At 39.2% G+C, this 16762-nt stretch overlaps 2 protein-coding genes across 2 annotated transcripts; both read right to left on the bottom strand.

The window, feature by feature from the left end:
- Nucleotides 1-212: 212 nt before the first annotated feature.
- Nucleotides 213-8038, bottom strand: LOC134658871 (uncharacterized). The gene is made up of 8 exons (XM_063514540.1): nt 7874-8038; nt 7112-7219; nt 5537-6434; nt 4692-4765; nt 3765-4184; nt 3208-3375; nt 1945-2113; nt 213-784 (listed from the first exon to the last, which is right to left on the bottom strand). The coding sequence occupies exons 1-8, from the start codon at nt 7934-7936 to the stop codon at nt 291-293; spliced, it is 2394 nt and encodes a 797-aa protein (XP_063370610.1). The 5' UTR covers nt 7937-8038; the 3' UTR covers nt 213-290.
- A 2003-nt stretch (nt 8039-10041) lies between these two features.
- Nucleotides 10042-16489, bottom strand: LOC134658652 (uncharacterized). The gene is made up of 6 exons (XM_063514304.1): nt 16378-16489; nt 15237-15329; nt 14391-14450; nt 12413-13190; nt 11902-12096; nt 10042-10637 (listed from the first exon to the last, which is right to left on the bottom strand). Exons 1-6 carry the CDS (start codon nt 16384-16386, stop codon nt 10042-10044), a joined length of 1731 nt encoding a protein of 576 aa, XP_063370374.1. The 5' UTR covers nt 16387-16489.
- Between the last annotated feature and the right edge of the window lie 273 nt (nt 16490-16762).

The following is a 16762-nucleotide window of genomic DNA, read 5'->3' on the forward strand; positions in this document are numbered from 1 at the left end:
TAAACAAACAAAACCACGTGACTCGGTCAATCTTCCAATGAGATACAACGTTTTTAATCTGTAGAATTATGATGGCTGAGCTACCATACGACATAGTATTGTTTGTTTACGTTCTTTTAAGGTCCTAATGCGGTGAGTACCTTATTATGAGGGCCACAAAGACGGTTATGCCTTGTAGCCCGCAAGATAAATTTGCTTAAAGATTACGTATGGATCTAACCTAAAAAAACCCGGCGGGCCGCAGGTTGAGTACCGCTGTCCTAATGGAACAGAGTTTAAAGGCAGTGATCTCAGTTCTGGAGACGGCTGGATCGCCTGGTGTTAACAGACCTTGGTGTAGCCGGGGCTCGACCTTTAGCCGGAGTGGCCGGTGCTGCTGGCTTCTGAACTTCATCAGTTTTTAGCGGAGTGACTTCATCGTCTTCAATAGTAACTACACTATTCCCATTCGCCTCAACAACTTCGCAATCATCGCTTTTATCGTCAGTTTCATTTTCTTGAGAATTATCAGTTTCACTTATTTCATTGACCATTTCTTCAACTTTTGACGTCTCGTTTGAAGTATCTTGCACTTCTTGACTTTCCTCCAGAGTTAAATCAACTTCAGCGACACTGTCATCGCCGTTGGCATTAGACTCCTCATCTGCTTTACGGATGGAACTGAGGAGATCGTTGATCTGATCGTCGAGCTGCGGAGTCAGGACTTGGTCGAGATCGGTCTGATCGTCCGTCTCATTTGTAGGCGCCTTGGACACGTTTCCGAGGATGCTGAGGGTTGCGTTGCCTGGAATTAAAAAAATTGTTAGACTTCGAACGAAACATAATCCAACGTATGATGTAAGATGTTAGAAAAATTCTTCATCTCTGGTGTTACGAAGCTACCTACCTAAGATGTAATTTTTTTTTTTAAAAGATGTGTCCCGCCGAGTTTGTTGCCGGTCCCATATTGGGATACCCTCCTCCAATTGAGGGGGGATTTAAATCTTCTCGGGGCAGAGGTGTAGGGTTGGAGCCGGTCTACCTAGCTTTATTTGGCGTTCATAAGCGCATTGTAATTATGCCTACTTGAATAAACTATCTTTTATCTTACCAGATTGTGGACAATATTCCTAATTTCTATCATTGTCCTTCATCGTTTTACGTGTCCTAAGAAGGTATCTACTACTGAACTATCTCAACAGCACTGACGTCTCACGTCTCAAACAGAATTTAAAATCTTCAATAGGTAACAATGTGACTAAATTATTTTTATTATAATTTCAAGAAAATTTATATTACTGTCCCATGAAAACATGGAAAATTCGAAAACTCTTTACCTCTCTATTGCTCCCAGGCAGACAACGAAAATTCGATATTCGACTTTCGCAGTATGCCCTCTGTATCTACTGAGAACAAAACTGAGTATTTATATAAAGCCTGACCAGAAATATATGACCATTGTCAAGAGGGTGCTGTTATTCTCATATAAAGGGTGATAGTTCAGTATAGTATGATAAAATAGTTCCAGCGAGATCCCACAACATGGCGCGTGATCATATATTCCTGGTCAGACTTTAATAATATAACAATATTATCTTACCTAGTGTAGTGACTGGTGGCCTAAGCTAAACAAGCGCTGGTGGCCTAGCGGTAAGAGCGTGCGACTTGCAATCCGGAGGTCGCGGGTTCGAACCCCGGCTCGTACCAATGAGTTTTTCGGAACTTATGTACGAAATATCATTTGATATTTAGCAGTCGCTTTTCGGTGAAGGAAAACATCGTGAGGAAACCGGACTAATCCCTAAACGGGCCTTTACCCTCTGGGTTGGAAGGTCAGATGGCAGTCGCTTTCTTAAAAACTAGTGCCCACGCCAATTACTGGGATTAGTTGCCAAGCGGACCCCAGGCTCCCATGAGCCGTGGCAAAATGCCGGGACAACGCGAGCAAGATGATGATGATCTTACCTAGTGTAGTCTGGTTTGCGGCCAGAATCTTGTCATAGTTCTCCTTGGAGTCGAACCCGACAAACAGCAGGTTGTAGTTCTTCTTATGCCGCTTGATGGTCTTCGGTTGGAACTTGTTCAGGAACTCTTGCATGATCTTACGCTTGGGCATGGCTGGAACTGCTAGTACCTGTCATGTAAAATAAAATGTATTAAACTTGATTGCCTTAACTCAGAGAGATAGCTCACTTCACCGGCTTAACTCGGAGTGATAGCTCACCGCTCTGTATAAAAGGAACGCTACTCCCTAAGAGACTGCTTTTTAGCGATAAGACCATTACTTGTGTGCCTGTATTATTTTCTTGCATTGAGGTGTGCAAGAAAGAGCATTTGTATTGTAATTGTATGGTCCTCATCATATCCTCAGGGACGATATGGTATTTATCAAATTTCTTGTGTCATATTTTTGTAATATTAATAAAAGAGACCTAAAGAATTTCACCAGTTTGTATTAAATGATGTAACAATTATAAAAAAGCGGCCAAGTGCGAGTCGGACTTGCCCATGAAGGGTTCCGTATTTAGGCGATTTATGACGTATAAAAAAAAACTACTTACTAGATCTCGTTCAAACCAATTTTCGGTGGAAGTTTACATGGTAATGTACATCATATATTTTTTTTTGTTTTATCATTCTCTTATTTTAGAAGTTAAAGGGGGGGGGGGGGGACACATTTTACCACTTTGGAAGTGTCTCTCGCGCAAACTATTCAGTTTAGAAAAAAAATATATTAGAAATCTCAATATCATTTTTGAAGACCTATCCATAGATACCCCACACGTATGGGTTTGATGAAAAAAAAATTTTTGAGTTTCAGTTCGAAGTATGGGGAACCCCAAAAATTTATTGTTTTTTTTTCTATTTTTATGTGAAAATCTTAATGCGGTTCACAGAATACATCTACTTACCAAGTTTCAACAGTATAGTTCTTATAGTTTCGGAGAAAAGTGGCTGTGACATACGGACGGACAGACAGACGGACAGACAGACAGACAGACATGACGAATCTATAAGGGTTCCGTTTTTTGCCATTTGGCTACGGAACCCTAAAAACGTGAGAAAACTCATGAATTATGTTATTTGTCATTCTTTCAAAATCTTGTAAAGTACTATACATACAATTGCTATTCTTTTATTTTATTTCCAATTTCTTTCAGCATTTTGACTGTAAAATATTTCATAATGTCGGGAAATTGACCTTTTCCCCATCTCTCAAATACCAACCTTAGCAAAATACGGCAGATTGCGCGGCAGTTCAGGATCATCCTTGCCCTGTTCGCTGTCGGTCTTCTGACCAGCCTTCATAGCCTGGGCCTTGCTGTTGGCGTTGATGATAATGGCCGCCTTCGTGTTAGAGTACATGTGGTCCAGGTCGAACACCTTTAGGATGTTCTGTGGAAGAAAAAAAAACTTTATATACGAAGGTTGGAATAGTCCCAATTAACCCCTAGAATGTCACACCTATCGTGGCGGTTCATCGGGGACCATGTCGGAATGCACAGGTTGGTTATGGGCCGTAGCCGAGCGCGTCAGTTGAATTAATAAACTTCAGATTTTAATGTTATTAAGCTAAATCCAAGCTCTACCGTCAAAAAATGTAAATGATGTGGTTTATAAATTAGCTTGTGTACAAATATATTAATTGGAGACTGCCGAACGAGTGCATTAAAGTCTCACCTCACAATAAAATTGTAAAAAGAATTTAACTGATTTAACGACACTCCTGCGCTTTCCGGTGTGATAACCTCCTTAATATAGCATCTTCGGTTCTTAATACTTACAGATCTATGTCTATGTACCAACGAAGGCAGCCTGCGCTGAATGTAAAATGAGAGCCACTTTTCATACATGTTCTGCTTATAGTGCAAAACAGATCCATTCTCCTGTACTGGTTCATCCGGCTTTGCTGTTTCATCTGCATTCTCAACTGCTGATTCAACTTCAGCAAGCTTTTCAGCTGTTTCAGCACTAGCTGGTGCCTCGGCGGCCTTTTCAGCTGTTTCAGCACTAGCTGGTGCCTCGGCGGCCTTTTCAGCTGTTTCAGCGTTAGCAGGAGTATCTTCAGCTTCCTCTAAATCATTATCGTTAGCCTTTGAAGTGTCTTTAGTATTACCAATTGGCGGTTCTTTCTTAAGTTCCGGCAAATTCTCCAGGATTTCAGCTTTTGTGACCTTACTTTCTTCAGTAATCATCTTTTCAAGCTGAAATAATAAATATCGATGTAGAAATTTGTAAGTATTTATGTGTTTAATTTATGTTTTCACTCTAGCCGCCCAGGACTCAAAACTTGACAAGACAAATAAAATTTTGATTTGTCAAAATAAAGATTCATAATACAATGTAAAGAAAATCAAAATAAAAAATTGAACTGTATATTTCTTATAAAACATATTTCAGTACATGCTTTAGTACTTAGCCACAGAATAAGTAATAGTATTATCAATATTATCATACAGAACGGAACATGAATGTGTGCGTAAGTCGCTCTACTGAGAGCATGTCAGGATTCCGTCAGAAACTCAATGACGCGTGTACAGACGTGCCGCGCACACATATAAACGCAAATAATTTTTAATGTATGGCGTGTCCGCCCTGTGACTTAGCTAAAGATAAAAGATAAGATAAAAGATAGTTTAGAAAGAAAGGCCTTAGGCCTTTTTATAGGTCACTGGGCGGCTAAAGGATAGACAAATTTTAGTTTGACTTACCTTTCCCATCATCTCATCAAATCTCGCTTGCAGTAATTTGTTCATGTTTTTCTTGAAAAATTGTTCCGGGTCACCTGAAAATTGTATACTCGTTTTAATGTGCTTACTTCGATTTATTTTATTAATCAGTAATATTGGATCAGATTTATAAACTACTCGAGCTTAATTGGTTATATTAACGGATTTTTTAATATTAGTTCTTCCTTTCTCATATATATGGCTGGGGTGTCAACAAATTAGGAGTGATTATTGACTTGGATACTTACAATTCATTTAATAACAAGATTAACAAGTTTACTTACTGTTCATATACATAAAAGAAATAAATAATACTGTAAAAAGCTTAATAATTAAATTATTATTATTGAATTTACATACTCGTGAGTTGATAATTAGTACTGATGGTGGTGAAATAATTTCCAATTAAAAAAGACCAGTAATTTCACTTCAGTAGACTAGTTCATTGTTTTAATACAACTTTGAACTAAGTCTTCGCCGTCTATCATTTGATAGACATCGACAATTTCCCAGACACTGTCAAGAAAAAATTAAACATAGTGATGGAACTAACGGGTTGGAACTAGGTCCAACCGGGCCTTCAGGTAAGCACTGAAGCTTTGACTGGCGGCCTAAAGTTAGCTGAGTATCGACCCACTTTAAAAGCAATAGCATCTGTCAGAAGCACAAATGCACGCTTTGCAGTGAGTGTAACTCAAATCACTAAGATGCGACAAACGGGGGAAATATACTGAGAATGAAACTTCTAATCTAATTTAACAGAATGTATCAGTCAATCAAAAGTCGAAAAAACTTTTGAGAGAATAGAAAAACAATAATATCGCTACCTTCTTCGAGCAAAGTGATCGCAAGTTCGAGTTTTTGGTCGTCCTTCTTCTGCTCAAGTGACGCGAGTTCCACGATTTCCTTGTCGGTTTCCAGAGGGAATTTCTGGCGGTACTCCGCCAGTATGTCCGAGGTCTTATCAACCTTTTTCCCGTCCATTGCGGAGTGCAAGCGCTCCCGGACGCCTTGCTTCATGAGGCGAGTGAGCGGGAGATAGGAAAACAGACCCTTGTATTCAGGCTTGTTTTCATATGTCACCTTGATCTCTTTAACGATCATCCCTAGAGCTAACTCTAACCGGCCGTTCATTTTATTATTCGGCTTCTTATTGGCCGTGAAAATGCGCTCCTGCGCCTTTTTGGATGGTGAGTTATTGAAAGAATTGTTTTGAACGGGCTTATTGGGGGATGTGTTCTTTTTAGCTACGAAACCGGCAGGCCGATTTGCGTTGGCAGGACGGTTTGCGTTGGCAGGCCGGTTTGCGTTACCGGGTCGGTTGGCGTTGGCGGGCTTATTTTGCTTGAAATTTGGATGCTGAGTGAGAGGCTTAGGGCCTTGATTTTGCTTCATATTTGGTCGGTTGACAGGGCGGTTTCTTTGAACCGGGAAGTTCATAAGCGGTTTAATTTTGGGAGTGTTCAGAAGAGGCTGGGGGATAAACCCGGGCCGTTGGAAAGGTTGTTGTGTATTATTTTGGAATGGTTGGATGAAGGGGTTCGGCCTAGGCCGCTTTTGACCACCCATGTTGTTGCTGGGTGCGCCAGACCAGGCCGGCTGCGCTTGACGTTTCAAGCCAAAGCCCTGGTTGTTCCGAGGGGTTTCATTGTACAAATGAGAAAAGTTCAAATGCTGAGGTTCATTGAACCGATCGTTAAACGATTGAGACGGCTGGTTGTATCTCTGAAAAGTGATATTTATAAAGGTTATATATATATACCATACTGTTATAAGTACTGAAAACAATGTATAAAGTTAACAGCACAATTGTGACAGTCACTATGTGAATGTCAAATTTCATGCAAATGTTTCAGTGATCAATACATTAAAATAAAACATAGAAGCCATAGTCCAATACCGTCACAGACTGAAAATTAAAACACAAGAACCATCTACAGATTGCTCATAAGCTAATAAACAGTCAATGATTATCTTAGCTTAGAGCTAAAATGGACAGCCTTAGAAAATTAAATTGATTGGAAAAGCTATATTTGAATCTCCGTTTTCATTGCTTGATAGACTATTGCTGATAAAATGAACATACAACTATAACACCACGGTGTAAAGACAAGCATTCTTTATTGCAAAAAATGCTCTTAATACCAACAAAGACAGTTGATACTAGTGTGGGAGCTAACCTAATTTTTCATCTCTAATGTGGTATATATATATATTTTTTTTTTATCTTAATTTTTAATGGGGTTTTGTCACACAGTGTATGTATCTGTTTAAATATGGAACTTATCAAGTAAGTACTCATGTATATGCTTTATAAACTCATAGAATCTCATGACAACATAAGAGTTGGACACTTTTTGTAAATGTGTCCAGTGTGTCCACAAGAAAAACAGTATACATACCATATTATCAAGAAGGGGCGCGCTGGGACGGTCATAGAGCATACTGCTTTGCTGACGCTGGATCAGCTGCCTCTTACGCTTTAGAAGCTCAAGCTCCAACTCTAAATCCTAGATAGAAAAAGTTGTCTTTATAATTTATGGTTATGCACTCATTGTAATGACTTTTTCACTATTTTTTGTCTGCAATGGGTGTTTTACTACTAACATTGCAACAAACTGTTGGAACAAATTACCAGTTTCGGTGCCAAGTGCCCCATTTTCAATACAAAATGAACACACCTAGTGTTATAGGGAGTGAATGTCTTAAAAAGTGAGATTGTTTGTGCACTCTTATCTAGAGTATCTACTATAACACTGATTTTTGCTGTTTGTCACACGACACTGCATCTAATCTCATAATGATGACCATGTCATGCAAAAAAACTTGCTTATTAGGTACTAAACCTAGAAATACCATAAATAAATTTATTTATTTATGCTTTCATAGTTAAATATGACATTGTTAACTAAGTTTTGTAATATTTATGACTAATTAGCGGACCGCGTCGCCTCGCCGGCTTAAGGTGGAAAATCACCATGAATGAACGCCGCGGCGGCCATTAATAATTTAACAACAAAGAAATAACAAAATCGCTTTTAAGAAGACCTTTTACATTGATATGTTCCCAATGAATCGTAACTAACAGGCATGCTGAAGAAAGCTTAGTTTATCAATGAAATAAAACATGACGACGTAGAAAATAACAGTAAATCGATACGTACTTGTAAATGATCCGTCATCAACGGGCCACCTCGCGCTGGCATTTGGTTCATATTGCGACGCATTTTTCCAGAATAAGTCGTCTCCAGAGCTTAAATTCACTCTTATTTGGTACAGTTAGTATTTATTAGCGATAGAATTGAAATTTGTAGAAATTAAAACACGACACGATTACCGTTTTCGCTGCCTGCGTCGGAAAATGACTCAAATCAAATGTCAAACAACTGATAGGAAAGTTGCCTAACTAAAAAATCGTTATGTTCAAGATTTTGTTATGTTGGATTGCCTGATTGTCTAGCATAATAGCCATATCACACTACCGCACCGCGACCTTGGTGTGCTGTGGCTATAAAGTTTGTCGAGCCATTTCCGTTAGTAGAAAAAAGCGGCAAATTAAAAAAAAATAGGCGCGAAGGGTAATCGTCGCCAATCGTCGCATAGAAAATTTTAATTTCGCGCCTTTTTCTACTGACAAAGTTGTTTGACCGACTATATTATGCTAAACCTCTCTTGTGCTGAACCTATTGGTCTACATTTGATCTCCATCTGTTTATATTTGATTCTCTTTTGTAGCATCTCATGTTATCGAATGAAACTGTGTTTCATCAACTCCTAATCAGAGCAGCAAGTAGCAACAACACTGTCTGAACTTTAATCCCTTCCTGACAATCCTAACATTATCCCATCCTTACTACAGGTAGCCCCAAAAACTGCGTTTGATATAGCCGACGCCCACGTGGCAGAACTAAAGAGACTAGAAGCCGCTGCACCTAAGAAGAGACGCGCCTCTGACTTGCTTCGGGGAACTGGGGCTTGAAATGCAGGGTTATATTCATTTCCTACATATTCCCTTATTCTATAAGGTCATGTGTAGAAATTAAAAAGTGGCAACACTGTAGTTCGTCCCGTTTTTCTTATATTGATTTGAAAGGGACGACACTACAGTATTGCCAATTTTTTATATCTACTCTTTTTTGCCAGACTATAGTTTATTTTGCTTGGGGTAAGAAGCAGTATGACAGTGAAAGCATATTGAGGATTCCCTACAAGTGTTTCTTTTGCCCCGATGATACTCTTACTCCATTTATCCTCACATATTTTTTGCTACTCCTATTTATCCAATATTTACCACACCAATACCCTTTGCCTCAGACATGTTTGTATTTGGGTAACCTTACCTATTATTAGCCGTTTACTCTTTCTAGTGACATGTCCCATCATAAGCATCCTAAATGGGCCAACGCCGGCCACTCCAAGGGACGCATTTATGCGTTAGAGGGAGCAAGTGATATTGCTATCTCATTCTACCGCATGGCTGCGTCCCTTGGAGTGGCCGGCGATGGCCCATTGTGTACTGGGGCCTTAAACTCTAACAGTTTGAACCTTAATTGAAATCTTTACGCGGTTATCATAAGAAACGGGTATGAATAATAATAAAATTCCTAATATCTTTATTTAACGTGGTATATGTTTTTTCAGGTCGAAGAGGAGATTCCTGACACAACGGAAAAACCAAAATAATTCATTAATACTCAATGTAAACAACAATACTCAAGAAATAAAATTACAGCGTAATCACATCTTTTATTGTTATATGGCGAAACATAGACCCATTAATTCCTTACAATTTGTAAGTTACAAATAATTGTGACTCAAATATATTAAAATCTTATTCCAACAGACGCTAATGGCCTCTCTAAATTTGCAATAAATGCGGCATTCGATGGATCGATTCAATTCGTTTGTTGCAACGTCTGTAGAAGCCTTAAGTGCTAAGTTCCTTTGGAAGGTTATTTTGTCTATGGTTTATTGCCATTATGAAAACATGGCACTCCAAAGCGCCAAATAGCGAAAGGTTGCGCCTACGTCTTTTTAAAAAAATCTCGAACCGTCGCATTTGCTCTGTCAAACTTGGAGGATATAATCAAACGGAGACGCCATGTCTGTAATTTTCTGTACAAAACAGTCTGCCGATTTTTGCGGGGGAGGGGAACGTCAAATGTATGCGTAAACGTAAAAATAGCCATGTCAGATAAACGTCAGTCCATACATTGTGTATGACCGTTGGCCGCCTATTTTCGACAGAGGGGAAAGCCTGTTAATGGCTACTCCGTTTAGTTGTATCCTCCAAGCTGTCAAAGGAACAGCTGGAAACAGCACTACGGACCTCCTATTTCTCATCATCAGACCCACTACATTCATCTAAAACGATTCCTCCAGACATCAGAGCCAGTATATCCTGATCAGTCATTTCCTCATCATCATTTTCTTCTTCACCAACTTCTTCATCAACAACCATCATATCATCAATACTATCTATTTTTGCTTGTTTATCACCCTTGCTGACATTATTTTCAACTTTTTTAGGTGTCACTTTTTTAGTTTCTACTGGAGCATCTTTGGGAGTTTCTTTCACTACTGCTTTTGGTTTTTCTTGTGCTGTGGGTTTAACTGTAACTGTTTTCGCCTCTGCTACCTTAGTAGCAGTCACAGTTTTAGGAGTAGTATTTGATGGTGTTTTAACTACTTCTTTTTCTGCATCTACTTTCGTATCTGCTACTGCATTATCGGCTTTAGCTTCAGCGTTTTCAAAGCTTTTCTCATTTTTCTCTGCAACGCTTTTTTCTATTTTATCAGTATCAGGTTTTTGTGGACTAGTATCGGTTTTCTTTTTAATGTTGGCGATATTGTCGGCATAAATGGATTTGATTGCTGGCGGGCTGGAGAAATATTTGTAGCACGGGACGACTATTACCGTGGCGGTCCCTGTAACAAAGAAAAATTGCTTCATGCATTGGCTTCTTACATAAATAATACGGTAACTAGACTGTCGCGCATGGGGTAGACAATCCAGTGGCTAGAAAACTGTTATGAGAGTTCCCTAAGGGAGAGGGACCCCTTCAACTTTAATATAATGCAGTTACGGTGGCTGGTTCGATTCCAGCCTGGGGCACTGGAGGCCTTGGTCACTTTTTCTTAGTATATGACATTTATTTATAGTTTATATAGTAGTGTGTCTACTTGAAATAAGAACAAATTAAAATATTTTCTGAAAATAATTTAATTTGTTTGTGTGTTTGTTACGGTGTCTTTATTTTACTTGGTGGTGATCTTGTGTCTTATCACCTTGCAATAAGGTTGTAAATCGGTTAACTCACCACATTTGATTTCACTATGGACGCACAGCCGGTCGAAGTCCGCTATATAAGATAAGATAATATAAGATAATATTTATTCATTTAAAACTTATGCTAATTTGATTGATATACAATGGTAATTATCCAATTTATGCTTAAATACTAGTACATTCATAGATTCAACTTAAAATAAGTAAAGGTCATGTTAAGAACTATAAATACCGGACAAATGTGTATTTTCTGTCGCTAATGGAAATTTGATAACAATACCTAAACTAAGTAAACATTTACTTGTGTCTTAGGTATGCACTTTTTGTAGGTCAATGTGTAAGTGGGGAAGTGCTTACCAACAAAAAGATTATTTACATAATAATAACAATAACTAATATACTATGATTATCTTCTACTCTTTAGAACACTAAGTGGTGGCATAGGTACTTAACAATTTTTTTTTTGTACATATAAATCTTTCCTATTTTTCTTAACTTCTAAGTAACTATTTCTAGTAGCCTTTCTGTATCCTCGTACGACTTGCCAGTGAGTAACGTTTGTACCGCTTTTATGCAGACTTTATATGGTCGAAGCGCGCCGCGAATATGTCGCGGTCGCTGTGCGCTATACGCTTGACAGTGATATTGTGTCTTATCACCTTGCAGTAAGGTTGTAAATCGGTTAACTCACCACATTTGACTTCACTATGGACGCACAGCCGGTCGAAGTCCGCTATATGGACACGCTTAGGGTTTGCTCCCGGTACTGAGTTTGTATGGCGAGAACCGGGAATTCCCGGTTCTCGCCATACAAACTCAGTACCGGGAGCAAACCCTAGACACGCTTGACAGTGATATTGTGTCTTATCACCTTGCAGTAAGGTTGTAAATCGGTTAACTCACCACATTTGACTTCCCTATGGACGCACAGCCGGTCGAAGTCCGCTATATGGTCGAAGCGCGCCGCGAATATGTCGCGGTCGCTGTGCGCGATACGCTTGACAGTGATCTTGTGTCTTATCACCTTGCAGTAAGGTTGTAAATCGGTTAACTCACCACATTTGACTTCCCTATGGACGCACAGCCGGTCGAAGTCCGCTATATGGTCGAAGCATATGTGTGCATGTTAGTTTTTAGATTATAATAAGGATTACCTATTGTTTAAAGGCTATTGTTTTGTGCTAATTGTTTTGTTTAGGTGCATGATTCGATTAGTTAAGTGAGCGCTTCATTCGCCAACAAACTGGTTACAGTTTGGCGACATCATAAATTTTGTTTGTGAGCATGTACCTTTTGTGTAAATAAAAAAAAAAAAAAAAAAAAAAGAATATGTCGCGGTCGCTGTGCGCGATACGCTTGACAGTGATCTTGTGTCTTATCACCTTGCAGTAAGGTTGTAAATCGGTTAACTCACCACATTTGACTTCCCTATGGACGCACAGCCGGTCGAAGTCCGCTATATGGACACGCTTGACAGTGATCTTGTGTCTTATCACCTTGCAGTAAGGTTGTAAATCGGTTAACTCACCACATTTAACTTCACTATGGACGCACAGCCGGTCGAAGTCCGCTATATGGACACGTTTGACAGTGATATTGTGTCTTATCTCCTTGCAGTAAGGTTGTAAATCGGTTAACTCACCACATTTGACTTCCCTATGGACGCACAGGCGGTCGAAGTCCGCTATATGGTCGAAGCGCGCCGCGAATATGTCGCGGTCGCTGTGTGCGATACGCTTGACAGTGATATTGTGTCTTATCACCTTGCAGTAAGGTTGTAAATCGGTTAACTCACCACATTTGACTTCCCTATGGACGCACAGCCGGTCGAAGTCCGCTATATGGACACGCTTGACAGTGATATTGTGTCTTATCACCTTGCAGTAAGGTTGTAAATCGGTTAACTCACCACATTTGACTTCCCTATGGACGCACAGCCGGTCGAAGTCCGCTATATGGACACGCTTGACAGTGATATTGTGTCTTATCACCTTGCAGTAAGGTTGTAAATCGGTTAACTCACCACATTTGACTTCCCTATGGACGCACAGGCGGTCGAAGTGCGCTATATGGTCGAAGCGCGCCGCGAATATGTCGCAGTCGCTGTGCGCTATACGCTTGAAAGCTGTTATCCTGTGTTCGCCGATGAAGGCTTGAAGGCAACCGGCTTCGGGTTTCCCGGAGAAATAGAGCTGTGGGAATTACAAAATAGTTTTTTTAATTTTTTTTATACCACATAGGTGGCAAACAAGCATACGGGCCGCCTGATGGTAAGCAGTCACCGTAGCCTATGGACGCCTGCAACTCCAGAGGTGTTACATGCGCGTTACCGACCTTTTTTAAAAACCTGTACACTCCTTTATTGAAGAACCCCATATCGTAGACCCTCGGGAAAACCTCGGAAGGGAGCTCATTCCACAGCAGGAGCGTCCGCGGGAGGAAATTCCTCTTAAACCGCACAGTACGCGACCATTTAGGTTCTAGGGTGTGTGGATGAGCACCCTGCCGATGGCGATTTTAAAACTAAAAAGGAGAAGATATTTATAATGATTTGTCAACCCTCAGAAGTACTCCGTGAAGTGAATAGGACTGTAGGTATAATAAATCAATTTTACTATGAAATCGAATTAAACCCGAAATACCCAGTATAAAAATCTAAAATATAATGGCGTTATTAGGAATCCTCTAGACGGAGTTTAGAGCAATTATTTCATGAAACCGATGCTGCCAAAAATACAGGGGTGCGGGGGACGAGGTGAGCGAGTCCCGTGCCGTGATTGGTCCGTTCAAACACACGGACGTCACACAAAGACACTTTGACTCGAAGATGGAGTAAAACTACCGTATATTTGTGGCAGAAGGGGTAGCGCTACTATGCTCAGTCTGGTGATTTTTTTTTTTTTTTTTTTTATTAGAAGACCAACAGCTTTAACAAACTATATAGACTTATAACTAGGATACAATCATGAAGCCAATAACAGGTCTCCCTAACAGATACAATTGAAAATATTACGGATTTGCTTAGGTACTAGGTTATAGTAGGTATTACACAATTGTGTGTGCGTGTGTGTGTGTGTTCACTCCTCCACTTGATTGTTGTTAATTTTTATCGCAATCGCAGCTTTAAACGATTTTTTATTATTGTGCATAAATGGATCAATATCGCAAAACTGATTGTTGTACGTTTTTGAAATTCTATATAATACTGAATTCCTGCCATAATTAGTATGATAGTTAGGTAAACTAAGAAGACGTTAGTAATGAATCGTTTGTCTTTATCTGTCAATTTAACTAAAAATGTATTTGTAAGTAAGGGATAAAACATAATTTAATTAGAAAACAGGGCCGTAAAGTTTTATGAATAACGGGCCAAATGAATAGTGGAATCTTACCTTGGCATACAGAGGATTGTGCACATTTAATAATCTTGCTGTAGCATTTAGCCCCATCGCCTGCAAAGATAAATTTATTATAGCCTCTAGCCGCCCCATACGTCAAACCTTGCCAAGCAAAATGAAATTTTATTTTGTCAACACAAAGTTCAAATTAGAATAGAACAGGAGACCTTTTTATAAGTCTCTGGGCGGCTAGAGGATAATAAATTAGTTTGTCTTAAAGAATACAATAGGTATTGGAATATTTGCCTATAATAAACGCATGTGTTATTTTATTATCAAGTCTGTTAATAATTTCAACAGTACAAGTACAATAGTGATTAACCAAGAAGAAGATATCACACAGGATATATGTATGTAAAAATATGTCGGTCAAATGTAAAAAAATGGGTGCAAATAACTTACTAAAAATATGTCCCATTGTTCTTAATTCGCTGTCATAAGAGCTTTGAGACATATTTTTGAGTATGATGTGTGCACCCATATTTTTACACTTGACCCTTATACTTAATGACTATAAAGCGCATATGAATGAGTTCAAATCACACCAAATCTAGGAAGATTTAGGATAGGAATGTGAGTTAGAGTATAGCATATTATTATTTCACCAAGGAGTTTTGGCCGAAGGGTGTCAAGTTTCGGCGGTTCCGCGGCCGGTTCCCTGACACTGCGGGGTTGCGTAATGCATCGCAATCATAATGTGTTTTTTAGTGTTTAGTTATATTTTTATAATATGTATGCTAGTTTTAAGGTATTTATGTATGGGCCACTAGTTGCCTGAAATAAACGATTTCATTCATTCATTCATTATTCAATAAGTTCTTGCGTTGAATGAATTCTCACATTCGCCAAGTCATCCCCCGCTTCGTTTCTGAACTTGTTTATGACCACCTCCTCGGCTTCCGTCGGCGGCGAGTCTGGCAACTCTTGCCAAACCTGTAACATTAACATATGATAAACAAATTGAAACTACAAGTGTTTCACTATGAAAATGAAAACTACTGAAGACATTGATATCGGAATTGGCCTAATATGAATAATATTTACTGAAGACGTTTACCGGATTGAACTTACTGAAAAGAAAAATTTCTACTTATGACAAGGCAGTATGGCTTAGAGCTTTAGCCTGTCCAGATGGACGAATAATAAAAAAAAACAACGGGCTGCACTCCGGGAGTGCCGGCAGAAGTGAAAACTCAATGACTTGTGCAAAATGTCTGCAGCACTATGTATAATTGAGGTTAACGCCATCTAGCGTTATTTCGTCGCATTACTTGAAACCCCTAAGCACATCACTGTTAGTACTCGAGTTATATAAGTACCAGTTAGAGGGAAACTCACTATATGGCATTTAAATCAATAAAGAAAAACTCAATGACATTGTAACAGTTTTTCGATCAGGTCACGTGTCCGTCTTACGTCTTACGAGTTTAAAATTTTTTCCCCATCACAAAAAGTGCACAGCGCCGCTAAAGAAGTTTTCACTTCAAAAACAAGTGACTCGCTTAACTTCAAACCCGGGTAAATTCATCTGTCAGCAATAGGGGCAGCAATATATTTACGCGCGTACGATAGAGATAGGAACAGGCGGCTCAATGCTTTTGATAAGTGTCTTTCTTTTAGAAGAATCATAACGATGGCAATAAAATGTACAGTACATTTTATTGCAGGGTTTGATATTATCGAGATAATTATCGGATAATTATCCCAGGTATGGATGGTGCTATATTTATTTTCTTTGAATTCTTTGAGAATAAAAAATAATGATTTTGGGCGTTTTTTGCTATGTACACAACTGACCTAATATTGATTATGTAGTTTTTTATCAACCATTGAAATATAAGATAATCAACGTTCCAATTCACGCGCGATTTGTTTTTAAACATACCGCGTTTTATACATTTTAGGTTATTATCAAACCGATAATTATCAGGCATAAAAATCCTGATAATTATCCTTTCGAACCCTGAATGTACAGCTTTACCTTAATCATAATCTGCTTCAGTTCGTCCTGTAGTATATTGGCCGTGAGGTTGTCTAGCTCATACTGGCCGTGTTGGTTCGGCTCCACGGTCGGTTTGCTCACGGGCGCTGAGGACAAACATTAGTCTTATTAAGATAAGAAATAAGATAAGATGGCTTACAACACCCCGTAACGTTAACAGCCTCCATAGCCTAGTCTGTTTGACCCTGCCTACGAACCTGGAGGTCCCGGGTTCGAATCCCGGTAAGGGCATTTATTTGTGTGTTCATCACAAACATTTGTTCCTTAGTTATGGATGTTTTCTATGTATTTAAGTACAGTCGCCATCAGATATATTGGAGCGGTCAAGGCGCTCACAAATATCTGAACACGCCTCTATTGTCAG

The sequence above is a fragment of the Cydia amplana genome, chromosome 23 (assembly GCF_948474715.1).
Source record: "Cydia amplana chromosome 23, ilCydAmpl1.1, whole genome shotgun sequence".
NCBI lineage: Eukaryota > Metazoa > Arthropoda > Insecta > Lepidoptera > Tortricidae > Cydia > Cydia amplana.